Raw genomic sequence first — 26,787 nt, forward strand, 5'->3', positions numbered from 1 at the left:
TGCCTAAGCCTTCCTTGGACTTAAGTAAGGTATTAGATTTTGAAAATGTGTGGCTTGTGCTAGTTACGATTTTTGCTTCAAGGCCATACAAGTCAATAGTTTCACAAAAAGAAGATTTTAAATTAGGTACAAGGGTTTTGTTAAGCCAGACTTTCCCTAAGTGCATGTATCTCTGATACTTTGAGAAGCATCGTATCATATTACACTAGTTCCTGTCATAACCACAATGTATTTTAACAGCACATTAGGAAGAAACACTTGAGTGTATTAAACACAAAATTTTATGATTTTGGTTGCTTCAGATAATAAGTTAAAGAAATATAAGCTGGGACGGCTGGGTGGCTCAGTGGTTGAGCATCCGCCTTCAGCTCAGGGAGTGACCCCAGGTCCAGGGATCTAGTCCCGCATCGGGGCTCCCTGCAGGGAGCCTGCTTCTCCCTCTGCCTGTGTCTCTGCCTCTCCCTTTCTCTCTCTCTCTCTCTGTCTCATGAATAAATGAAATAAAAATCTAAAAAAAAAAAAAAAAGAAAGAAACATAAGCTTATTGAAAGACAAAAGTATTTATTAAATAAATAAATTGGTGACCTGTGGGCTTTGCGAAATTTGTAAAGATGGTCACCAAATCACTAAAGTTTGGGAAATTCCAACTTAAGGTAATAAATTATTTGTCTCAGAAATTGCTGTAAATTAATATATACATTCACTGTAATAACTTTATAACTTTTTCTCATTTCAATAATTCAATGTCTCCAATAGAAATAAACTTTGCTACTCATATAATACTATGCTAGATTATTTGAAATAATTTTATATATACCTAAAATACCATAAGCTCCCCACAAATAGAAGTTATGTCTGATATGTTTTCTGTTGCATCCCCAATGCCTAGCACATAATACACACTAAGAAATATTAGTTAAGTGATAAAAAATTACATAAACTTAGGTAAACACATTAAAATTCTAAAAATTGTACCCAGGGGATAACAGAATAATAAACATAGATATTTGATTTGAGTGGGAAATGACTCACGCTCTGTCTGATGTCTTATAGAGAACTCTATCACAGCTACTACTAAAATTGCCACTACTCAAATCATAGTTATTCAAATTGAAAAATAAAAGGCTAATGAGCAGAATTAGAAAGGGATTATGAACCACATCAAATAAGGATCTACTGAAGGAACTGGGAAGTCCAAGTGGTGACTTAAAGATTATGTTAAAAGAGATGGATTTGAAAGATATTTCAGAACCGATTTTTTCTGTAAATTTATTAAAGATATTCAATATTCTCAAATAATTGCAGTGAGAAACTAAGAAAGCAGAGTTGAATTTCTTGTGAAGGTAACAAGGTTTATGAAAGGCAAATGCTGGAAGAGTTATATTTACGTCGAAAATGACACTTGTGTGATATAAATAAATGTGTCTTTTTGTAATTTTGTTAAAAGAAACTGGATTTGCATACTTATAAAATTTGCATGATTTTTATGTTTTAGGAATCATTTGCACACCGAATATTTTCCCACTACGACACATGAAATTTGCATCCCCTTTAAAGTAAGATTATTATCATCGAGGAACATCTTTAATAGACTTGCAGCCTGTTAAAACATTACTAGACAGGAGCACTGAAAAAGAAAGCCTTAACACATTGACTACTTTTGGACATCATTTTCCTCTTTCTTTCATCCCATTACTATAAAAGGGAGAGCAATCAATACGAATAGGTCCATGTCCACAGAACTAAAGGCAAATTGAACTAGCACCAAAAATTCGTCTTAATGACATTGCAACAGAGTCAGATGCTCACTGAGGCCATGATAGTCCATCCAAATGTTTTTTATGAGGTTTCTGCCCAGGGGCTCGAAATGGGGGAAAGAAAATACCATGGGTTTTAACAACAAATCTCCTCCAAATCCAACTCCTTTCTAATCTTCTCTTTTAAGTGGCTATTAGCCCCTTTTCCTTTCCACTACTAACCAAAAATATCCAAGCAAGATTGTAATTACCCACAACTCAAACTGTACCATGTAGAATAACAACGTGATGACAAAAATCTCAGCATCCACAGAAGCTTCTGAGCTACCTGGGTCCTTATCACAGCCTAATGATACACGGACCCTAACGATGTGTTGCCACAATGGAGGTAAGACAGGTTATGTTGGAGTTAGAGTCTTTTACTTTCAAATAGAAATGAAGGGGATCCCTGGGTGGCTCAGCAGTTTGGCGCCTGCTTTCAGCTCAGGGCGTGACCCCGAAGACCCAGGATCAAGTCCCATGTCGGGCTCCCTGCATGGGGCCTGCTTCTCCCTCTGCCTGTGTCTCTGCCTCTCTCTCTCCCTCTATGTCTCTCATGAATAAATAAATAAAATATTTTTAAAAAAAGAAATGAAGATTAGGGGTTCAAAGTATTAGAAATTACTATACATGGGGAATCTGAATGTTTTAGTAATCTAGAGCTTTCAATGTGGAGAGAGAACTTGAGGAGAATGGAAGTGTTGGGAATATAATGCTAGCAAGTAATTCGCTTTCCAGAGAGTAATTATTCTACTGCATACTGTGTTTTTCTATGGTCTATGTAGTTCAATTTTGTCCCTAATCTTACCTGCCTCTAGCTTTTGTGTATGGAATGGGATAGTGAGGGGCAGACAACAAAGAAAGACTTGTTATAAAGTAGATATTGACACAAAAGTAAGACAGAGTAGTTAATAAAAATAGTGGCTTGCCAGCTCTCAACAAACAAAAACTTCACATGACAGAGCCCTTACAAACGATTCGGACTATGATTTTCTGTATCGACAAGCAGAACGGGGGCAATGGACAAGAATGACTTTCAGAGCATCTGAAAGTGCTTTGTTTGAGGATATCTTCCCTGTATTTGGATTCCTCTGGTTGTTCTTTCAAAGTGGAGAGACACTGGAGGAAGTAACATATTACATTAATATGTTAGAATCATATTAGATCTCTCTTCTTCTGTTCAAAGAAGAACATTCAGGAAGGCTCTGAAAATAAGGCCATGAGAAAGAAGAAAGGAATGACACAAAATGTAAAGGAAAATATTTTTCACACTGGCCTGGAGCTGCAGGTAGTAATTAGCAAGAGCGATTCAAGGGTCTGGATGAATAAACCCAGTAATGTCATTAGTGAACCATCTTTTGCAAATTTTCTCCAAATTTAATGACTTTGTTGACATAATTCCCTTTTTACAAGTACTTGGTAGGCAACCTGGACAGTTAATTAATGTGTTTTGGGGTCTGTAATTTACTCTTAAAATACATCCACAAAGATAGTTTGATATAATTCCATGCATATGAGATGGTTGGCACCCAATGGTTGACCTATACAAGAACCTACACTCCGTAGGAGGGAGGCTAATATTTTATTAAAAGACCGCATTTCACAGGTGGGTAGTACAAGTGTGTAAGGTATATTTATCTCTGCTCAAGACCTCATGTTTTGTTAATGAGCATAAATAAATTGAATTGCAAGTGACATTATGGGTGATGGGGTTTTTTAATCAGTGAAATTAATGGTGTTCGCCTAAGGTGATTTGGTGAAAATAACTTAGAGACTCTCCCTATTCCTGTATCAAAAGGATAGAGAATAGTCTAGGGAAACTTTGACTTTTTTTTATTATTTTTCATAATGGTGACTGAGGCTGGAATCTTAAATCATTCTGTTTCAGCCATCGAATTAGAGGATTCTGGCTGTCTGATTCCAATTATAAAATAAACTCAACCATGCTTCTGCTTCTGGAATGTTTTCATATTTGGTCTAGGAAAAACGTCCACACTCCAAGCAGCTGGAGCATGTACAGGGACAAAAAGCTTGGACTTTCAAGCTTACAGAACAGGTTGTATAGACGAGTTTTGAGCCCACTGCTAATAAATATCTGTCTTCTAACCGTAAGAGGGGCAGACTTGTCTCACGCTTGTTAACTAGTACTGAGTTAGATGAAGTCACTCATGCTTACCTGGTTATCTCTAACTGCTGCTGGCTACCTCTATCTACTATAAGAGCCACAGTGGCATAGGTCTGTTCACAGCTGTGCATTTATTAGTGCCAACTATATACAGACACTGCTGGATTCATTAGTGAACAAGGCAGTCATCCTGGATCACAGCCTAGACTCTGGTTAGTCAGAAATGGAAAGAAATGTTTAAACTACTACTGCTAACAGTAATTTATATTATTTTAATTACAAGAACGGGGGCTTCTCAGAATGTGTCAGTCCATTAAAAGGGAAAAGTGATAAATTTAGGCCATTAAAAGACAAGAAAGTCTCATTCGAACCTATATTCTTTATGTAAATAGCCTTTGTAAATTGTCTTAGATGCACCCATAGATGATAATATGTTTAAACACTCACTGGCTTTTTGAAAATATTAAAACCTGTCCATGTCTCGGTTCATATGTCTTCAACATCAGAACACTAATATGTCTCAGGGTTATTGTAATGGATAAGTGGAATGCTATAGATGAAAGCATCTATCACGTTACCTCTTGTAGAGAATCGGTCATAAGCACTAAAAATGATGACATCCTTTCAATAAAAGGGAAACATTAATAACATTTAAAATTTATAGAGTTCAATAAATTTAGAAGTCATGTTTTGAAAATCTATTTGTTTCTAGGGTATTAAATTGGGGGATTAAAAATGAATAAAGGGTTTCCAGGTTAGGATGGTGAATAAACACTGGCATTTAGCTTTTTTCCCTCCTAAAAAATTAAAGTCAGGGTGTATATTATATGTATACATAATCTACATATGTGAGAGTAAAAGGGAGAGCCATGAATGACTACATGGAGCAGGAGAGCTACAATGGGGCTGTGCTGGGCGGAGGACATGTGGTGACTCTACCATAGAAGAAAGTTTAAAGTCAACCGGACCCTGCCACTCTAAATAACAAACACATAGCTAATAATTATTAGCAATCTGGGGAAAGCTGCTGTGGAGCCTAGAAATCAGAAAAAAAAATGAGAATAAAGAGATTTAGAGAAAACCAAGGAGTAAAGAAAGATATTTGTTATCCTTGAGATGCAAGAAAAAGTTGTGCATTGGTGAAGCAGTGCTAGAATGCCACTCAAAAGGAACTTTTCGGGAGCAAAAAAAGAGCTCTCTGATGAAATCCATGATGAAGAGTCATTCTAGAAAGACGGGAGAAATCAGAAGAGACCAAATCACAGACAGAGCAATGAAAAGAAGTGAAAAGAGTTGCCAGCGTGAAAGGCATGTTGTGAAATTTCAGAATGTCGGGGACAAAAAGAATATTCCAAACTCCAGAGAGAGGGGTAGGCTGTGCTAAAGGAACATGAAGCACCCAGCAGGTGTGCTGTACCAGAGTGAGACAGAGAAAGCAGAGGGAGGAAGACGTGGAAAGTGGGAAGCACGAGATCCAGCACAGGGAGGGAGGAGGAAATTCTCAGCCGAATGGCACTGGCGTGGTGAGGCGAGGCTGCACGATGACGGCGTGCCCCAGACACAGACAGTGGTTCGGGTTGGAGACTGAAACACCAGCAAGATACCCATGATGGTTTTACAGAATATGTCAGGTTCTGTTCTGTGCTTGACCTGTCTCAGCACTCTCTACACTCTCACCTCCGTCACCTCCACGTCTGGGCCCGCTAAGGGACTCCCTTGACCTCCCAAAGCCTGCCACCTTGTCATGTTCTGTAACCCAGACCCAGTCAAGAGGGCTTAGAACAAGGGGCAAACACGGTTCCAGTGAAGACAGAATAAAACAGACGTCTAGACAAGCAAAGAAGAAGCAATAGTGATGATGATGATGATGATGATGATGTAGCAAGTTCTTGCCTAGTTTCACTTTTTAATGTTGATTTTCTTTGCTCAAAAATATGAGTAAAAACAGGACATGGGATTACTAATTATGTGATGTGAGGTCAGCCCTGAGAGTCTTTTGCCCATACATGCAATAAAGACAACTTTTTGACAACTTTGTTCCTTTCTCACTCTTCACAAATGCGACACAGGCCGGGGTGTGGCAGTCACTTGTAGGGCACCGATGAGCTTCAGAGCATCTAGTTTGTCAGTCTCAGGAATATCCCAATATCTGCCAGTTTAGGCAACATGGAGTATTGGTGCAGTTTATTTTAACTTTCCTGGTTGCATCGATTAGGCCAAGATAAGATGAAAAAAAAAAAAAGAGAAAGAAAGAAAGAAAGAAAGAAAGAAAGAAAGAAAGAAAGAAGAAAGAAAGAAAGAAAGAGAAAGAAAGAAGAAAGAAAGAAAGAAAGAAAGAAAGAAAGAAAGAAAGAAAGAAAGAAAGAAAGAAAGAAATTAGCTGCTTTAGGAGATTCTCCCAACAAAATTGCCAGGAACTTCTGATATGGAAATTGATTTACTCAGAAGAAATGAAAGGTGACCCAGAAAGCTGAAAAAGGTAGGATTTGGAGAGAGAAACCCACACGTACTGGCTTTAAGTCAGACAGAAAGCAACGAGCTGACCTTAATTGGATTTCTCAAGGAGTTTTCCTCCCCGTCCTGCCTGACGGACAAGCTGATTACAGTGGACTAGATGAGAGCCTCAGACCCCAAATGTCAGAGGAACCCACACCAGTCCCTGGCCATAGACAATGGGGAGCCTGGCACTTGAGGAGGGATGGGGGAGTCAAATAGCAAAGGCATTGCTTTCAGAGCACCAGAAGGCAGTGTGTTCAAAAGACTATCGAGGTAGGTGTGTAGAAATATTTGGAACTGGGTGAGTTTGCACGTGGGGTACCATCTTGGAGGTTCCAGAGGTGACCCCAAGGTGCTGGTTACCACTCTTCAGCTGTTTCTTCTTGATTTTTCATGGCATCCTGCACTCCCTCCTGGACTCTGGCCTGTTGCGTAGGCCTCATCCGACCTCCAATAGCTTTCCTTTCATTTTCTTGATGTAAGTTCAAAAACCGTTTGAGAACTTTTGTAGTATTAACCTATCACTATGACTGACACACAATGAAGAGATGTGAAAGAAAGCCTGGCAGGTGGAAGCCATCTGTGGAATAAGAGTATGAATCCAGAAGGGAGTCTTGGGCCAAGTGGGTAATCAGTTACGGGGGAGAGCTCTCTTTTCAGACTGTGTTTGATCAGTGAGTTGGTTCCTAGATTTTCAATTGAAGCTGTATGAACAGAATTGAATTCAAAGATTTATACTGATTGTGAGGAACTGAAATAGCTGAGCGCGTGAGGCAGGAGTTGCTGAGTGATTACAAAGGTTTTTTAACAAAGACAGTTTGTGAGAGGTCGGCGGAGAGGAGAAGATGTGCCTGAAAGAAGACACAGAGGAGAGCTATTCTATGTGCAGGTTAACAACAGAGGAGGTGCACTGGGGTAGGAGGCAGAAAAGGGAGAGAAAAAGCTGGTGATGAGAAAAAAATAAAAATGAGCAGAGGGAATAAAATGGAAGAAGCCAGTGTGTTGAGGCTTACACTTTAGGCCAGGAATTCATCAGAGAAATAGTTCATGACATGTGGGAACACCAAGGGATTGGAAGCGTAGTAGCGCCTGGTCTGAGAATGTTAATAAGCCTAACGGAGAATAGGGGAGCTGTGTGTGTCCTCATTTCTAGCTGGTTTCCTTGCAAAAAAAAAAAAAAGGGAGGGGGGGGAGAATAAGGCACTATAATCACATTAAATATTACAGATGATCTCCAATACAATTCCATTTAATCCTGTTATATTCTCACACCAGATTTTGTTAGATTCAGTGTAAGACGTTACACCTTGACAGTGTAACTACATATTGGGGATAGAATTTTAATTATCCTAAAGTCGGGCTCAAACCCTAAGGGATGACTAACCTAGGCAGATAGGAAATACACAACTTATCCTGTAAAGCTCTCGGAAAATCATATTAACTCGTAGTTGAATTTAGAGCTAAAATTGATAATAATGGCCTAATGGTTTAGATGTTGATTTCATTTAAAATGTGTTCTCTGATTACAAACCCCAAGGCATTAGTTGGACAATTAAGAAGTAAATAGTTTACCGCAAAAATGCTGTCCAAACCACAGATAATGAATTAGAGCTGGGTACGGAAGTTTTGATGATAATGATAATGAAAAGATATGAACAAGAGGTGCTCATTTCCGAGATCATATTACAGACCATACTACAGAATCCAAAATGAGGAGTAGTGTTTGAATGCCCACATGTAACCGCGCACACACGTACCCACGCACCCCACACGTGCGCTCCCGTGCACATGCGCAAGCACACACGCATGCACACACATGTAACTTGGAACTCTGGCTCTGAATCACACAATCCTAAGAAGTCAATCTCCATAACTTACCGAGATTTACTGTGTGACTTAGGACCTAGTACCTCTCAGCTTTAGTTTCCTCATCCCCCCAAAAAGGGAAGCAGGTATTATCACCTACCCTGTGGGGTGGTTGTGAAGTCCTGGATGATGGATGAATTAATGTGTGTAACCTACCTAGAATAGCGCCTGGCATTCAATGCTCTCCATAATAAACGTAGCTTCAGTTATACAATACGAAGTCTTTATGACACCTGTCCTATGCCGGTAATTCACATCTGAAGCTGCTAAGCAATCTTTATTTTTATTTATTTATTTATTTATTTATTTATTTATTTATTTATTTATTTTTGCGTTTTCAAAATTTCCTATATTGAAGAATACACTAAAAACCCTAGAAGACAAATAACAAAAAAAAAAAAAAAAAAAAAGGCTTACAAACTAAACGCGGCACCGTTACTCAGAAGGTAAGAATACACGTAGCCAGATTTCTGAGTACTACACAGAGGTGTACAGAGCTCGGTGTGGTAGGAAGAGTTCAGAGATGGCCCCAAGATTCCTGCCACCCACCCGGCATACACTCCCTGCATGAGCCCCACTCCTTGATTGTGGGTGGGATCGGTGAATACGAAGGGTGACTCTCCTGCAGTTAGGTCACACTCTACCTGGCAAAGGTAAGGAGATTGTGCACAAGTAAGCAAGGTCCCCAATCAATTGACTTGAGTTAATCCAATAGGTCATTATCCTGGGTGGGCATGCCCTAATCAAGTGAGCTCTTGAAAGACAGTCTGGAGGCCAGAGAGATCCAACAACTGTCAGGCTGTGGGAGGGACTCATGGCTGGGCCTTGGGAGCAGCCTCAAGGCGCTGAGAGCAATCCAGAGCCAAGGGCCAGGAAGAAAATGGAGCCCTTGGTCTTAAAGCCACAAAGAACTGGATTCAGTCAACAACCTGAATGAACGTGGAAGAGGATCCTAAGTCTCAGGGGCAATGGCAGCCCTGCTGACCCCTTCATTTCAGCCTTGGAGATCCTGAGCACGGGATGGCTCACCTGTGGCAGACTCCTGACCGATGGAAATGGTGAGATAATAGTGTGTAAACTGCTTAGAAAATGAATATGGTAGAGAAGGAACTGCTTTGCTTTGCTTTGCTGGAGGGTAGGATATGTACGTGGGAATGGAGGTGCGGGGGGTTCATGATACTTCCCACTAGAACCCACGCACTCTATGCAGAGACTCATTTCCTTGCTGCCTGCACTTCACTACTGAAACTTCTGAGAAGCATAATAATAAATAAAACGATATTACTGAGTGCAAGTGCTTAGGAACTTGAGTAACAAGCTCTCTATAAATATTAGATTAAAAAGACATGAACAGCTTTTACCATTATAGAGGATAATAGAATTTGATCAGCTAAATCCCAGGGCTTTATAAAGCACAAATTATGTAAACAAGCTTAATGGCTTTTTGATAAAACTACAAAACTCATGCTAGGAAGAATACAGGAGGTGCTCCTTATTTGGACTTGAAACTTCACACACTACAGCACAGATGCTTACTTAAATTTTTAAAAATTAAACATGAATGCAAAGAGAGTTAAAAAGAGCGTGGATTAGAGTACAGATTATTAAGAAAAGCGCTGGTTTTGATTTAGGGATAAAGGAGTACGTTTCTGAGGATAACGGCTGATGTATCTTTATTTACTCTTATTATTAATCATGGGGTGTGGGGGGGAACCAAATGAAGCTTTAAATACCAAAGTTGGAGGTCTCTAGGAAAAGATGTTGGTAAACATCTTAAAAACAGAAATAGAAGCTTACATGTTAAAAAATGTACAGGTAACAGAGGTAAATACTTAAAATATTTAATATTTTGGGATGCTTGGGTGGCTTAGTGGTTGAGCATCTGCCTTTGGCTCAGGGCATGATCCTGGGATCCCGGGATCCTGTCCCACATCGGGCTCCCCGCAGGGAGCCTGCTTCTCCCTCTGCCTGTGTCTCTGCTTCTCTTTCTCTCTGTGTCTCTCATGAATAAAGAAGGTCTTTAAAAAATTGATATTTTAAAAAAATGATATTTTATGTTTATGAGAACTGTATTTACAACAGCAGATTCTCAGAGAGAGGATGAAAGTGGAGAAGGAGGATAACAATGAGTACATTTTTGTGCCCTAAGACTTACAAAAGAAACCCGGGCTCTGGCTCGTGGAGAGTGATGCATCCTTCCATAGGGGATTCAGGGAATGCGTTCTTTGCTCAGTACCAACTGCACAGTACTTGGGATGCTCTGTCATTTAGGACACCCCCTAATTTCCAAGCGACATAGCCCTGAACTGCAGATAGTCACAAGAAGAATTGCAGAGTAGAAGACCTGCCTCATGATAAAAAAATGAAGAGTGCCAATTTATGTCAAATTCAGCCAAGAAATGAGTAAATTCAAGCTTATTTGAGATAAGAGAATTCTGATTCTAGATTATTTGACTGTAGGTAGACTGCTGTATTTTTCTTTTGTGTTCCATGGTAATAATAGAATTTTTTCTTTTCTTTTCTTTCCTTTTCTTTTCTTTTCTTTTCTTTTCTTTTCTTTTCTTTTCTTTTCTTTTCTTTCTTTTCTTTTCTTTTTTCTTTTCTTTTCTTTTTTCTTTTCTTTCTTTTCTTTTCTCTTTTCTTCTCTTCTCTTTCGTTTCTTTTCTTTCTTTTCTTTTCTTTTTTTCTTTCTTTTTTTTTTTTTTTTTAGAATGGGAGCAGTGTAGAGATCCTCCCATTCCAACTCCTACACTCCATTTACAAGGAAACCAGAAACCTAGACAAAGAGATGAACTGACCTACGCAAAACGCCCCTGGGGATTTGTGCAGTACCTGCTTTGGGGCAGCTCTACCCAACTTGGGTTAGGGCTACGGTCCTTTGCTAATCTGCCCCTGGCCTTCTGTGCTGCACCTCCTGGAATTACCCAAGGACAGAAACTGGGCATTTTCAGCTCTCATCAGAACAGCCACAACCCTGCCAACTTGACTTTCTAAAAATCCAGGAAATCCATCACTTCCTTTCCCTGACTGCCGCCACCTTAAATCTCAGTTTTAATTCCTGGAGTGAAACATAGGGGTTTTCTCACTTGTGTCCCTGTTGTATGTCTACATTTCCTTGGGAGAATCTTACAGCTGCCAAAGTCATGCTTTGAAAATACAGCATCATCACAAGCTTGCTTTTCCCTCACGATCACATTTCAGTTGCTTTGCATGCTGCACAAAGCCTGCTGTGAGTTGGTCGATTTTTCCTTCTCCCCTTTCCTGGGCCCACAACACCCACCTGGTTCTTCAAGACTCAGCTCATGAGTCAGCTGTGTGGTGGGAGATTTTGCTGGCCTCTGAGTCCAGGATACTTGCCTATTCTATGGTTTCCTAAAGTCGTCTACACAGGCCCTTTGGGAGGTTGGTCACTTCCAGGCATATCACATTCCCCACACTCTGCTTGCTGATACTTGCCCTACTTAGGCGCATCGCCTCATTTGTTATAGACATTTGCATTGATTCAGAGTCACTTTCCATCCTGAAAACTTTTATCACTCTCTAGACCCCGAGCAGTCACTCCAACATCCACATGGATGCCCCCCCCTTCCCCCAAATGCTCTTGGACACTCTTCCTCCACTTACCCTCAGTGACCCTCTTACACACTTACACACCATTTCATCACCAGAGACCTGGTCTCTATTGACTTCTGGGGGGCTCATTCCGGAGATGCCTTTCCTCTGTTTACATCAACCCCTAAGTGATATTATGCTTCTCACATATTCATACGCTAACAATGAGCACATTTATATCTCTAACTCAAATGTCTTTTGTTAGATTTTATTCAATTGCAAAATTGGCATCTCAGTTTAGATGGTACATAGCACCTCACATTTAACTACGCTTAACATGACTTCTCGAATTTTCTCTAACTCTGTTCTTCCCTTAATTTTCCACATCTCCCAGTGGCACTGTAATTCACCTGGTTATTTGATCCATATATTTGGGACTGGTTCTTGACAACTGTCTTTAGCCATCCTCACCCAACCTGTCATCCACCCTGACAATTCTACGTTCAGAATAGATCTAAACTTCATCTCGGTCTCATCACTTACACTGTCACCACTCTAGTTCTGGGAAAGGATGATGCCTCCTGGGACTCTGACAAAAACTCCAGAACTGGTCTAAGTGTTTCCATTCTGCCACTCATGCCCCCTCCTCATCCCAACCAGAGTAGTTTTAAACAAGACTCTCTCATTCTCCTCCTTAAAACTTCTCCGTGGATTCCCACCCCAGGTGTTTTTGGTTTTTTTTTTTTGTTTTTTTTTTGTTTTTTTTTTTTTTTTTTCCCCACACACATTGCCCTCCTTTCTGCCTGGTGTGCTCTGACTCTGCCCATCTGGCGACTTCACTCTGAATCCTTCTTTGGGGCTCACTGTGCTCCAGGTCCAACCACTGGGGTTTCAGCTTCCTGGAATGAAACAATCTCTTTCACGCCCCGGGGAGTTATGTTATAGGGCTCATTGCCCCTCTTCACCTTCTTGAGTGCTTTGTCTTTTTTCGTACTTTAGATTTTGGCTAAAATGTTGCTTCCTGAGAGAGGCATTATCTAAAATCCAGCATCCAAAATAAATCACTCCTCAGAATTCCATTACTTTTCTTTGTAGAAAAAAAAAAATCACTTGTTTGTTTGCTTTTCTAACATGTGTTTTATTATTAGTTGTGAAGGTTTAGTGTATCCACTTATTCTCACATGGTGCAGTTCCTGATGCAGAGTGGATATATAAGTAAAAAATCTATAAAAAAGGATCCTAGAGGTATGCTTAAATATTATTTCCGCCCCCCATAAAGACTGTGAAAAAATGCAGAGTCTTTGGGAATTTTTTTGGTGTGTATTATATATTCTTAATTAAAATTTTTCCTGTGGTAATATAGATGGAACATGCAGCTATGATAAATAATACAGAGAAGTCTCTTGTCCCTCTCATTCACTTCTCCCAATGATACCACCTCGCAGAACTACAGTAGCATCACAACCAGGATAGTGAAGCTGGTACAGTCAGGACCCTAACCGCTTCTATCACCACAGCAGTCCCTCGTGTTGTGTTGTCCTTCTGCAACCATGCTCACTTTGCTCCCACTCCATCCCTCCTTACCTGCCAGCAGCCATTAATCTGCTCTCCATTTTCATAATTCTGTCATTCCAAGAATTTTATATAAATGAAATCAGAGAGTATGCAATCTTTTGAGATTGGATTTTTTTCACTCCGTGTAATTCTCCGGAGATTTATTTATTTCTGTTGCATTGGATCAATAGTGCATTCTTTTTTATTGTTAAGAGTATTCCATGGTGTGGACATACCAAGTCTGTCTAACCATTCACCTGCTGGAGGGCATCTGGGTCCTTTCCAGTTTTTGGCTATCATGAATAAGTCTGCAATGCTCATCTTCGTGCAGGTTTCTGTGTGAACATGTCTTCATTCCCCTGGGGTAAGTGCCTGACAGTGCAATTGCAAAATCATATAGTAGGTGTGTGTTTAGTTTTCAAATAAACTCTTATTGGGAATTGGGATGAAAATAAGGATGGTTTGCAAGAGGTATTGTGAAGAAGAGATTAAGACTGTAACAAAAAGCTAGTTGGGGGTGACCAAAAGATATCAACAAATTGAGATTGTGAACTGAATCTAACAACAAAATATTCTAAAAGGGACACACTTCAAGTCCTCCCTTAGGATTCAGTATGAAACAATGAGGATAAGGAATATGTTACTTATTTGATAACATTAAACAAACAATAAATAAAACTTGGAGACATCAGTGGACAGTGGTGTGGTCATGATTATTTGGAGGAACTTCTCCAAAAATCAAGGGAGACTCCCTTCTTCTTTTTGGCCCTAAATTAATTGTGTTTTAATTTCCTTTTATCTTTTAAATCAGCAATGGAATTAAAAGTTTAGGATTCCCAAGAACAGATCTAAATCAGAAGTAATTTTCAACAGTGTCTTTGGTTTCTACCTAAATCTACAACAGATATTATACCTGTCAGTGAGGTCCCTCTTCTTAAATTTTTCACTATGTCTGTACAAGCTTAAAACTCTCCCCCATCGCACCCCATTTGTAAAAAGAAAGAAAAAAAGGTTGATCACTGCCAATACATTACTTCTTCCCCAGAAAAAAATGTCTTGCGCCCATTTTTAAAATATGGGATATATTCAATAGTGACAAGTCCCAATTACATTGGAGCCACTGAGTAGTGGGACAGCTCTATTCTTTAATAGAAATGTTATAAAGTAAAATGCATACACGCTTCCTCCTGACATAGAGTGATGATATATCAAGACTTCATAGAATTGCTCATGCTGTCATTCCCTCTTCTTCTTCAACATATATCTCTTGGAACTGCAACAGCCTCAACCAAGCTATGTGGTCCCATACTGTCCTAATGATGTCAAGTTCATGTTCTTTCCAGATGAAGGAAGGGTCGATGGGTGGTAAAAGGCCAAAGAATGCCTGCTGGCCTTCAGTGGTCCCTGACACACTGATGTTCATAACTATCTTGGATGATAAGAGAAAAATATTCTAACTGAAGAAAATGGTACTGTATTCTTCACTGTCTGGATTGCTCATAAGAGTATTGGCTTAAACTATAATCATATTTTTTTTATATATTAGGAGAAACAAATTTGTTTGTTTTCTAACACACCCTTAGAGTTCTTGGCATAGGAGGATATTTTTGGGAGAATAGCTCCATTTTACCTTTTTCTCTACAGGCCTTCCATACTATATTCCTGTCCTCAACATTCTCCTTTCTGTTCTGGGCCATGCATGGTTTCCTGATATTGCTGGAAGTTCTCCATGGGGTCTGCTTACCTACGACACTGGTGAGGGTTCTCCCTTCCAGTGGCACAATCTTATTCCCACTTCGCACCTATGTTGGGGAACATCACTGAAAAGACATGACTGTCGAATGACCTGGAGCTGAACCCAGGCACTCCGAGGCTTATCATTCCTTCTCCTGTCCTTGGAATGGGGTTCCACTTACCTTTTTCTCTCCTGGAGGCTGCTCCCAGGACATAGATTTGGAATGGTGGTGTGGCGTTGAGGACACCATATGGTATGTCCTCAGTCAGCATGACTGACCCCAGGTGAGGCCTGTTTACATACTGTTAGGATTATGCTGCCCTCAAGACAATCCTTATATATAAGTTCCCTTTGCTTATTAAAACTGCCATCCACCAACCCGGCCTGTCACTTTCTTGGGTCTCTCCCTGCCCTTACACCCAGGAAGTTCCCTGGAAAGTTGTGAATAAACAAACTACTGAATCCAATTCTTCAGAGTAGAGACAATAAACATGAATGGAAAACAAAAAAATAAGGAAAAAAACCCCATAAATGATTCTAACGCATTGCCAGATTTAATAACCATTAGCCCCAAACAGATTTGTGTTTGAATCTTATCTGAATAATATCAGCAAGATATTTAATTCTCTAATCATTTTAAAAAATAATAATACCTTACTCCTGGGTAACCTTTACTGAATGTTTACCATGTGTCAGACAATATGTGAAGAACCACGTGTATATTATTTTATTTATATAATAATGCTCTGAGATAGATATTATTATTATTTTTGATAGATATTATTAATCCACTTAATAAACAAACATACTGAGGCTTGTTGAGTTTAATAAAGTTAATAAGGTGCCCAAGATTATATATCTGGTGACTGATTGAGCCAAGATGCAAGCCCAGGTAGTCTGAGTGAAGAATTTATCACAATGCTTGACACACAGTAGACAGGTCATGTAGTAATCACCATAAGTAGTGTCAGATAATCATTACTGTTATAGTCAAATACTTCAGGAGTTTCCATCAAATACTGATCCTCTCTTGGGGCCAGTGAATAGTGCCTGCCTCACACTCTTCTACTTTGGAGGGAAAGGCATTACTAAGCATCTGATGGGAAATCTGCTCTTAGGGATCTGCAGATCTCACACATCATAAGGTATTAGAAGAACCCACAGTTTCATTTAATAACCCCAAAATTTAAGTGGAAGTGAAGAAAAACTAGGTTCTCTTTGATGTAGAGAATTCCAGATAAATTTCATGAAAGCTGCATGTATTGCCAGAGTGAGATTTTGGTACCCAGAAAGGCTCTTTCTGTAACTTCAGGGCCTGGGGAAGATGTGGAGTGGTCCCTAAGCTTCCCCTAACATGGGCAGAGTGGACATTCGAACAGTGATACCAAAGTTCATCAGTCTAGGGTACTTGTGGGGGCTGCTCTGTGGGCCAGTTCTTTCCGTGGACTCCCACTTTCAATTTCACTTCCTGAGTTTTCCCCCTAAATGGTAATATTTTAAAATGTTAATTATATATTCTTCAAGTCAGAAGGCAGGCTTTAAAAAAGAACAGGGTAGATGATTTTATTGCTTTAGAAATACATTTCACCCTTTTACTGAACAACAGTATTTCACTCATTACATGTTGTGATAAGAACATGGCGCAGAAGAAACAGTCTTGAGTTGTACTGTTCATGCTAAACATATAGGAAAGAAATGTCCATGAAACATAAATATGGCACAGTTACCTGTCATGTTGCAGTAGACTTTCAGAGGCCCCAGAGGTCCACTGCCATCAGGATCTATCCAGTAGTAATTTGACGTCTGGCCCAGGTGTTTGTAGGCTTCACAGGAAGGCTCATAGATCGCTGGAACAGAACAGCCTACATGAGCACAGTGCAGAGCAAATAGTTCCCCAGATGGGTCCCCCAGCCGATCAAATACTGGCCAGAGCTGCTGAGCAGTATCCTCCTGTTAGAGTGAGAGTTCTTTTTCTCTACATTTAAATTCATGATTTGGTTCTTACTCTATAAGCATTTCTGACCCAACAAACGTAGCAAGTTCCTACTATGACTTTATAGTTGGGGAAAGGTCTAAAACAATCAATAAATTGTTAAATAAATATAATGTTTGTTCCATTAGGGCTCATAATCATTGAAAAAATATTTAATCTGTAGTTATTTCTAGATATCATCTCCTTGTTGTAAGGGACTTTATTTTGAAAGGCCATAAATATTGGCTGTTTTGTTGGGCTATCAACTAAGAGAAAAATCTCTCTACCAGACACATACACACACACACACACACACACACACACACACACACACACTTTTTTTGATATAGATTGTGTACATTACCCTCAAACAGCATGAGATTTCTAATTTTCCTTTATTTCAGGAGAAAGGAAAGAATGTTCCTGCTTCATTTTGTTACAGTTATTTTAATTACATCACATCTAGTATCTGCAGAAAGCTGACATCAATGTAATTAAATTATAGGCTCTTTTCCATTGTTTTCCTTTCTGTTCCCATGCTCCTGACACATTTTCTTTTCTCAGAAGTACAAAATGGACATTTGCATATCTCCTTTGTAGTCACAATTTCTAGAATACTACTGGGAAGACTTAAAAACAGCTCCACGGTGACATTTCTGATGACTTTGAGAGATCTCTTTACAAAACTAAGAACTATTTCTGGTAAAGAGCTATCACCGGATGCACATGCAGTGGAGCCTTTTGGCACAGTGCACTGGAACTCACACTGCTGGGATCAGTTGTTCATTGGTGGCAGGTCCGATTCTGGGACCTCTCTTTTCCACCTTTGTCTCCCATGTTCTCGGTGCCCCTATTTGGCTGCCTGTGGTTTCCTCTCTCTCCAAAGATGTTAGACTTCAAATTCAATTTCATGTCAACAACAACATACTGGACTAAAACAGTTCTCAAAGTCTTTGACTTACTTAATTGGCCTTCCTCCCTTCCTTCTGCAAATATTGAGTGCCTATGATGTGCTGGGCAGGGGCAATGCAAATACAGATGTGAGCACCACAGATAAAGGACGAGTAGGGCTTGTTCACTAATTATTTTGGTATTACTCATGCATAAGGTGCCACTGGAAGGGGATGCAGATGGAAAGCTATGCAGAGCTCATGTGTCCTTTGTCCCGGTGTGATGATTAACCTGCCGGGTTTCAATCTCCCAAGTCTCTCATTTGGATAACAAACTATGGTTGCTCTAATTTTGAATGGCATGCCAAGTAAAATATTGCAATAAAAGTCAGTGAGGGAGATTTTTAAAATCTAAGCTAGGAAGATGCTATAATTAGATATAGGTTTTAGAAAGAAAACTCCTGTAGAAAAACTATAGATTTTAGGGGACTTCAGAAGTTCATGAGCACACATAGGCTGTCATGGCCATAGGCTTGGAGAAGGATGAGTAGCTCTGTACTCATACTGAATGAGGAAGGCTAAGTAGTTGGGACTGATTCACATGTTTTTAAAATAAGCTGAAGATGAAAACCAGGTAGGTGTAGGTAGTTGGGAAGAGAGTTGAGAATGACCTAAACTCACAATTTATAACCGCCTTACTAATTTTTTGCAACCTCTCTCCAGATAATTATGATTTTTGTGAGTAGCTCAAAATGAACCAGACAATGTCAGGTTAAAATTCTAAAGTTTTCCTTTTAGTGTCTTCAATATTTCTTTTTTTAGTATTTAATCATTAGTCACTCTCCTTTCCCTCTGCAAACCCCCCATTCTCCTTATCATCTGGTATCTGGTTTACAACAATCACACTATTAATTGGTTGTCTTACCCAAATATCTCTTCACTTTTCACCAAATTATGCCATTAGTCTAGTCCTAAAACATTACTTTCATTGGGTTAAAAAATATGTAATGATTTTTTCAGCATCCATGGTATTATATCCCAGGTCACCACCCATGCATACAAGACCTTCCATAATCCTAACAGGTATCTCCTGGTTTTGCCAGTGTCAACCTTGCACACTGGTCAGGCACCTTTTCTGGACTTATTTTCATCTGCAATACACTACAAACCTCTGAATCTATTCACTTTTTCTACCATAGTTAACTATTGAGGCAGAAATGCTAAGAAACGGGGCGCTGCAATTAAACAGACTTGGGCTGAAATTCCTACTCCACAAAGTACTACTTATGTAACATTGGCAAAATTCCCTAATTTCCTTTAGTCTTATCTGGAGAATAGGTATCAGGTATATTGCAATGAAGTAATGAGAATTGGAAGACACAACAACACCGACTGCTTAACCATTGTATCTGGGCCATTGTAGACATTTAATAGGTGGAATTTTTATGATTAATATCATAATTATTAATTAGGTCCTACTCAAAGTCCTCCTTTCTTAAGGAAACCTTCTCTAGTCAATATACTTATCTTTCTGTACAGCCCAGGGCATTCGCTGCTCATCTCATGTACTATAATATTTGATTATAGTTAATTTAGGACTTGACTGTTGTTGATTGAATTTCATATATGAAAATTTTATTTCCTAACAAGACTGTGAGTTATCTTGAGGGGAGGAGGGTCTAGAATATATATATATATATATATATATATATATTCTTTTCTGCTATATACAATCTAACAGGGTAGATTCTTTTTTAAGATTTTTTTTTTATTTATTTGAGATTAGATGCAGAGGGAGAAAGAATCTTTAAGCAGACTCTGCACTGGGCAAGGAGCTGAACATGAGGCCCAATCTCAGGACCCTATCTTGGGATCCCGTGATCACTACCTGAGCTGAAACCAAGAGTGGGACACTTAGACGACTGTGCCACCCAGGCACCTTGAACATGGCAGATGTTTAAGAAAAGCTATCAGAAAAAAAAAAAAAAAAAAAAGAAAGAAAAGCTATCAGAACTGATGAAAGCACTATCTGATGGTAAGAAGCGTGGTTCACTCCTGCATGTCTAAGTAAGCATATAAACCCTCTAAAGAGGACTACAGACCTTAACTCAAGTAATTTACTAAGAGCAAATGTTGAAGGCTTATAGACAAGGGAAATCTGGATGCAAGAATCTCTTCTCTTTTTCTTCAAAGTATGACAGTTATTGTGCTTGACTTTAATTTACGATAGGCCTACTAGCTGCTTTTGCCTCCTCATCACAAATGGGAAACCAAGTATTTCAGCCCAAATGATATCATGTGTGAAAATCATCTGGAGAGCTTGTTAAGATTCCTGGGCCTCACCCTAAAATTCTGATTCAGCAGAGAATTTGCAGTTCTAATAAGCTCCCAAGTGATGCTGATGCTGTGGGTCCTGAATGCATTGTGAGAGGCACAGCTCTAATCCTGGGGGGAAAAAAAAAGTTAACTCTGAAAGGCCAATTCTTGATTTATATTTAGATATAAGTGGAAAAAAAGGTAGAACACTGAAAGGCAATACAATAAAATCCTGAATAAGGGTGGAATGGTACTTCACTTCACTCAAAATAATGAGAAGGGATTGGGATACAAAAGCCCAAATAAAAATACATCTGAAAAAAATATATACTTGGATGAATGCACCCGCACAATAGCAGTGGTTATCTCTGGGCAGTAAGATTATGGATAATTTAAAACTTCGTACTTTTCTGTGTTTTCCATATTACTTTATAACGTGCAGAAGTTATGTTATGATTAAAAATATACTTGAGGGGCAACCCCAGTGGCGCAGCAGTTTAGCGCCGCCTGCAGCCCAGGGCGTGATCCTGGAGACCCTGGATCGAGTCCCACGTCAGGCTCTCTGTATGGTGCCTGCTTCTCCCTCTGCCTGTGTCTCTGCCTCTCTCTCTCTCTGTCTCTATGAATAAATAAATAAAATCTTTAAAAAAATATACTTGAGAAATACATATCTAGAATAATGGCACAGAGGTAAAATGGCAAGGACACCTGGATATAATGAAATTGCATTAGTTTTATAACTGAGTAAGGAATTAAGAAATTTTCATTCAGATTTCCTTTCTGTCATTTACAATGTGGACCCCCCCCCCAACTTTGAGTTTTCTCAGCTGTAAAATGAAGGAAATACTCTCTCCTTCAACTAAGTTGTTGTGATGATTAAGTGATATCACACACACTTTGTAAACTAAAAAGCATTGAGCATATTGACATTTTAATACAGAAAAAGAGCTAACCAAAGCATCTGCCCTGCATGTCTCAGCCAGTTAGTTTTGGACCCAGTGGTGGCATAGTTGGATTCCACATTTTGTGCACAGGAAGCCTGAGGAGAGGACAGAACACAGGGGCTAAGGCAGCAACCAGCGAAGGAAGTGAAGCACATGAGCCATCATCACTGCTGAAGAACAGAGAGGCAAGTGGGCTGATGGGGAAATAAACAGACTCATCAACTCCACGGATTTATTGGAAAAGTAATAAAAGGTCTCATATTGCTGTATGTTTTTGTTGGAAAAGTAATAAAAGGTCTCATATTACTGTATGTTTTTGTAAATAAATCTCAGATGTTTGCAGCAATATTACTACTGAACCCATCAGACTGAATTCCATAGCATGTAAAATTCCAGAAGGTGGTGAATCCTAAGCATGTTCTTCAATTTCCTGAAACAATGGTATAGTCTGCGTAACATCATACTAGGTGCAATGGAAAATGCCAACATACTCCTGTGTTGGTTTCATATGGCTGCTGTAACAAATAGCCAAACATTAATGCACTCAGACAACATGGACCGATTATCTTAGAGTTCTGGAGGTTAGAAGTTTGAGGTGGGTTTCACTGGGCTAAATTCAAGGTGTCTGAAACCTCTGGGGGAAAATCCATTTTCTTACCTGGATCAGCCTCTAGACTCCACCCTGCTCACTGTTCTTGTCTCATTTCTGCATCTTCAACGCAAGGTCTTCCTACACTCCAATGCTCTGATTCCCTGCTTTGGCTGCCACATCTTTCTGTTTCAAGGAGCCCTATGATCACATTAGGCCCACCCAGATAATGTAAGGGAATCTCATGTGACTTCACTTAATCATAAAGTCTCTCTGCCATATATGGTAACATATTCGCTTAATCATAAAGTCTCTCTGCCATATATGGTAGCATATTCGCTTAATCATAAAGTCTCTCTGCCATATATGGTAACATATTCACAGGTTCTGCAATCAGGACAAGGATTACTTGGGGTGGGGGCAATATTCTGCTTATCACAACTATATAGAAATATGGCTGCTCTACTTAATGAATAAATTTTATTAAGCATTAAATATGTTCCTAGTGTTGTTGGTTAATAAGAAGTATTAAGCAGAATACTAAAGATGGAAGCACAAAGTCAAAGGTTTGTACTGGCCTTTAGAGGTCCATATGGCCCTGAGGTTACAACCATCAGTAGAACACCAAACAACACGTGCATTCTCTGCCCTCCCACCCCCTACCAAAGAGGAGAAGAAATGCTCCCTCTGTTCAGGTGCAGATGCAGCATGAGGTGTCTGAAGTATCACTGACTTGCAGACAGAAGGAAAAGCAAAAGGTTGAAGAGCAAAGATGTGCAATTGGCCTAATGTGCTGGGAGATGAAGCACAGTTAAGGAATGCTCATTTTGTGACTAGAATATAAAGGAGGACTTACACCCTCAAGAAGAACATCCGAAGAGTCTGAACTACTGCAAAAAATGGGAACAGAAGAGGGCCAAAAACCAAATAAAAATGGCAATATGTTTAGCGAGCAGATTTGAGTGACTTTTTAGATATTTCAGAGTGGTGGTATTTATAGAACCAAATTATAGGGAAAGGAACTATTTGATGGACTTGGATGCTGACCACACATTGTAGGCATTTGAACATAAAAGGAAAAATAGAATAAAAGTTGATAGAGATTGCTAAATTCACAAGAGAGTCTTTGTTAGGATGTGTGACACGGATTCATTTTTTAAAATGTTTATTTATTTTTAAGATTTTAATTTATTTATTCATGAGATACACAGAGACAGAGATGTAGGCAGAGGGAGAGGCAGACTTCCTGCAGGGAGCCCAAAGCGAGACGTGGTCCAAGGACCCTGGGATCACGCCCTCAACCAAAGGCAGACGCTCAACCACTGAATCCCCCAGGCATCCCAGATTCATTTTTTTTTTAACATGGGTATTTCTAATTACTAACAGAACTACACATTTTGATGAATTTTGAAAAAGGAGCAAATAATAGAAAAGAAAAAGATAACATCTTGTTTTCTTGCCCCCAGGTGCAAATTTTGGTAAGCTTGTATTTCAGTCTCTTCCTGAATGCTGAGCCTTTCTTACTTCTGTGTAGACATCTTTCAATGGTGTGAGAAGTTAATGTAACTGCTCGTAATCCAGAATACATAATGGCCACATTCTATTAGCTGTTGTCAGGTACTCACTACCACCTCCATGCCACCATGAAGTGAGCTCTAAATTCCAATAGTCAATTTTAGATTCCTGAGAATCTTAAAAGCAACAACTTTGCCTCTGAATGCATCTTCACCAGCACTGGCTAGACTCTAATTTAAAATAAAACAGAAAGAAAAAAATAGTTTCTTATTTGGCAAAAAAACAAATCACTTTTCATTACTGTTTTATTTGTATTTTTTATTAATATTTGGAAAATATATTTTCAAATGTACATTGGAGAGATTTTAAAAAATCTTTTGTAGTGTATACATTTATAGTGTAGCCCATTTATTGTTATTGTTTTTTTTGTTGTTGTTGACATAGAAAATGGGAATTCCTGGGTGGCTCAGCATTTGAGCCATCTGTCTTTGGCTCGGGTCATGATCCCATGGTCCCGGGGTCGAGTTCTACATGAGGCTCCCTGTATGGAGCCTACTTCTCCCTCTGCCTCTGTCTCTGCCCCTCTCTCTCTCTCTCTGTCTCTCATGGATAAAGAAATAAAATCTTAAAAAAAAACATGGAAAATGAATGTTATACTATACTATAAATGAAGACTAAAATATGTGTTCTTCCCTATTTGTCTTATAGCTTTGAATATGTAGGTTTTGATGTATAAGTACATTTTATGTTTTTGGATATATTAAGATTTCCCTTTAAAAACTGTTCTCACATCTCTTAAATATATAATATTATCCTCCATTTATGACAATAAAGATCCTGAATATCATGCTAAGTAGTAATTAAGACATATACTCACATATGATTAAAATATTAAAGTACTTGGGAATGGAGAAGAAAGCACAGAAGCCTACCATGGCTTCTATTTTCACATAAACATTGACTATTTATTTACTTATTTTTAAATTTTTTTAAGCATTGACAATTTAGGGGATCCCTGGGTGGCTCAGCGGTTTGGTACCTGCCTTCAGCCCGGGGCGTGATCCTGGAGTCCCGTGATCAAGTCCCATGTCGGGCTCCCTGCATGGAGCCTGCTTCTATCTCTGTCTCTCTCTCTGTCTCGTCTCTCTCTCTCTCTCTCATTCTCTCTCTCTCTCCCACTAATAAATAAATAAAATCTTTTTTTAAAGCATTGACAATTTAAAAAAGACGTTGCTATAGGTTGAAATATTCTCATTCATTTGGGGAATATAAATAATAGTGAAAGGGAATATAAGGGAAGGGGGAAGAAATGTGTGAGAAATATCAGAAAGGGAGACAGAACGTAAAGACTGCTAACTCTGGGAAACGAACTAGGGGTGTTGGAAGGGGAGGAGGGCGGGGGGTGGGAGTGAATGTGTGACGGGCACTGGGGGTTATTCTGTATGTTAGTAAATTGAACACCAATAAAAAAAAAAAAAAAAAAAAAAAAAAAAAAGAAATATATCCCCTGAAAAGATGTTGAAGCTCTAGTTCCCTGTGATAGTGACCTTATTTGGAAATAAGATGTAGAAGATGGTTAGGTTGAGATGAGATCACCTCAATAGGCTTAATCCAACTTGACTTAAATAAAGGGGCTATTTGGACACAGAAACAGATACCTACAAGGGAAGACAATATAAAGACACAGGAAGGATGCCAACCACAAGCTAAAGAACATCTGAGGCCAGCAAGAAGAAGCTGGTAGAGAAGTATGGCACAGATTCTCACTTGCAGTCCTCAGAAGGAATCAACCCTGAAGATACCTTGATTTTGGATTTCTATCCTCTGAAACTGTAAGGCAATACATTTCTTTTAAGTCACCTTGGTTGTGGTCCGTTTTACAGCAGTCCTGGGAAACTAATACAGACACATAGGAGCCAAGTGACTGGGTCAAGTTGGAGCTTTTCCAAATTATAGATGATGTGGATGCCTCTCCACCATGGCCTAGTACTTTAATTTTAAAAGAGAAATATCTCCCAGATAAATAATTATTTTTGGCTCACGTGCATAAAGTCTTATACTGGGTGCTCTGAATAGTACAAGCAATGGTTCTTCAGAGCTCTGCTAATTCTGATGAGCTGAGGAAGGCTCTCCTTGACCCTATCTACACCTCATAATTTAAGATAGACATGTGGGCACATGGAATATACCCTTCCTCTTATTACCTTATGAAACATATGGACCTCTAGACGTAGCCAAGGATGAAACGTGTCCGAAAATTAACCACAAGTCAAAAATGAAAACGTACATAAAGGTTATCTTTGGAACATCATAAGTAGTCTTTTCCTGATTGCCAGGAAAGGGAAAAGTTCACTTCTAATGATTTGATATAAAATTGGAAAGAAGCATAAAATAATTTTATAGCTCATTTGCTAGTAAATGCTGTAACATGACATTTTGGGTATTGATAGTTTATGAATGTTCTTCACTTTCCTGCTCTCTTATAGCAGAGGGACTGCGCACTTACTACAGACCAGGAACAAGATGCTAACAAGGGAGAATTGGTTTACTGGAGACTCTACTCTTGAATTAATAAATAAGTCTTTTAATGGAAAACGTGGTTGTACCAGAAAATGATAAATAGTTGTTCTTAGCCCTTGAAAGGGGCCTGGGGCATATGGGAATTGGTGATACTCAGAATAGAATGGTCTCAGGTACCCTCTTTATGCTGATGCCTTTTAATCACTAAGTCACCTTCTGATCTTAATGTGTCTTTCAAAAATAAGTTTATCTACTGGAATGAGGTATTTCTCATTTGAAACCATGAAATTGATTTTCCAACTTCAATCGGGCTCTAGTGAATTTGGTTGGAGAACCTAGTTTTCCCAGATTCTCATTATTCTTGTAAAGGTAACTACTTGTGCACAACCAAGCCGGAAATCCAGAGAGGCAGCAGGGGCCTTGAAACCTTCCCCTGTGAAATCTCCCTAATTCTAAGACCATGCAATTATTTTTAATTAGCATGAAGTAAGCTTCACAATACCTAGGTCCTCATTAACACTTGAATATTAACCTCACATGTTCTCTCTTTTTTTTTGTTTGTTTGTTTTTTGTTTGTTTGTTTGGTTTTTTAAGCTTGAATGAATGCCCTGAGTAAGCTACATTATATCCTGGAGGAGCTATTGTCTCATAACCGGCACACAGCAAATGGTGGTAGTAGAGAGAGTGTGGGTTTAAAAACAGATATTCTGCATGCTAATATTATGTCACAATCTTTCCATCAGTGCAATTTCTCTATGAGATGTTACTCATTATCATCCTCGAATGAGTTCTTTCATCTAAGTCTCAAGGGAAAAGGGTAACTTAGAAGAGGAAAAAAAGGAAAAAGTTTGATTTCTTGTTAATAAATCAATAGCTTATATTTCTCTTACCTGACAAGTCCTTCAAGCAAATTTTGG

General features: G+C 39.1%; 1 protein-coding gene across 4 annotated transcripts in view; it reads right to left on the reverse strand.

Moving 5' to 3' along the window:
* Positions 1–26,787, reverse strand: part of CNTNAP2 (contactin associated protein 2) — a 1,981,926-nt gene that overhangs the window by 687,789 nt on the left and 1,267,350 nt on the right. For all 4 annotated transcript variants that reach the window (XM_025433996.3, XM_035700120.2, XM_035700122.2 and 1 more), the window contains one exon: positions 16,852–16,971. In XM_025433996.3, coding sequence (XP_025289781.1) covers positions 16,852–16,971 — 120 coding nt within the window. The remainder of the gene's footprint in view (positions 1–16,851; positions 16,972–26,787) is intronic.

This window comes from Canis lupus, chromosome 16 (assembly GCF_003254725.2).
Source record: "Canis lupus dingo isolate Sandy chromosome 16, ASM325472v2, whole genome shotgun sequence".
In the NCBI taxonomy this organism is placed as follows: domain Eukaryota; kingdom Metazoa; phylum Chordata; class Mammalia; order Carnivora; family Canidae; genus Canis; species Canis lupus.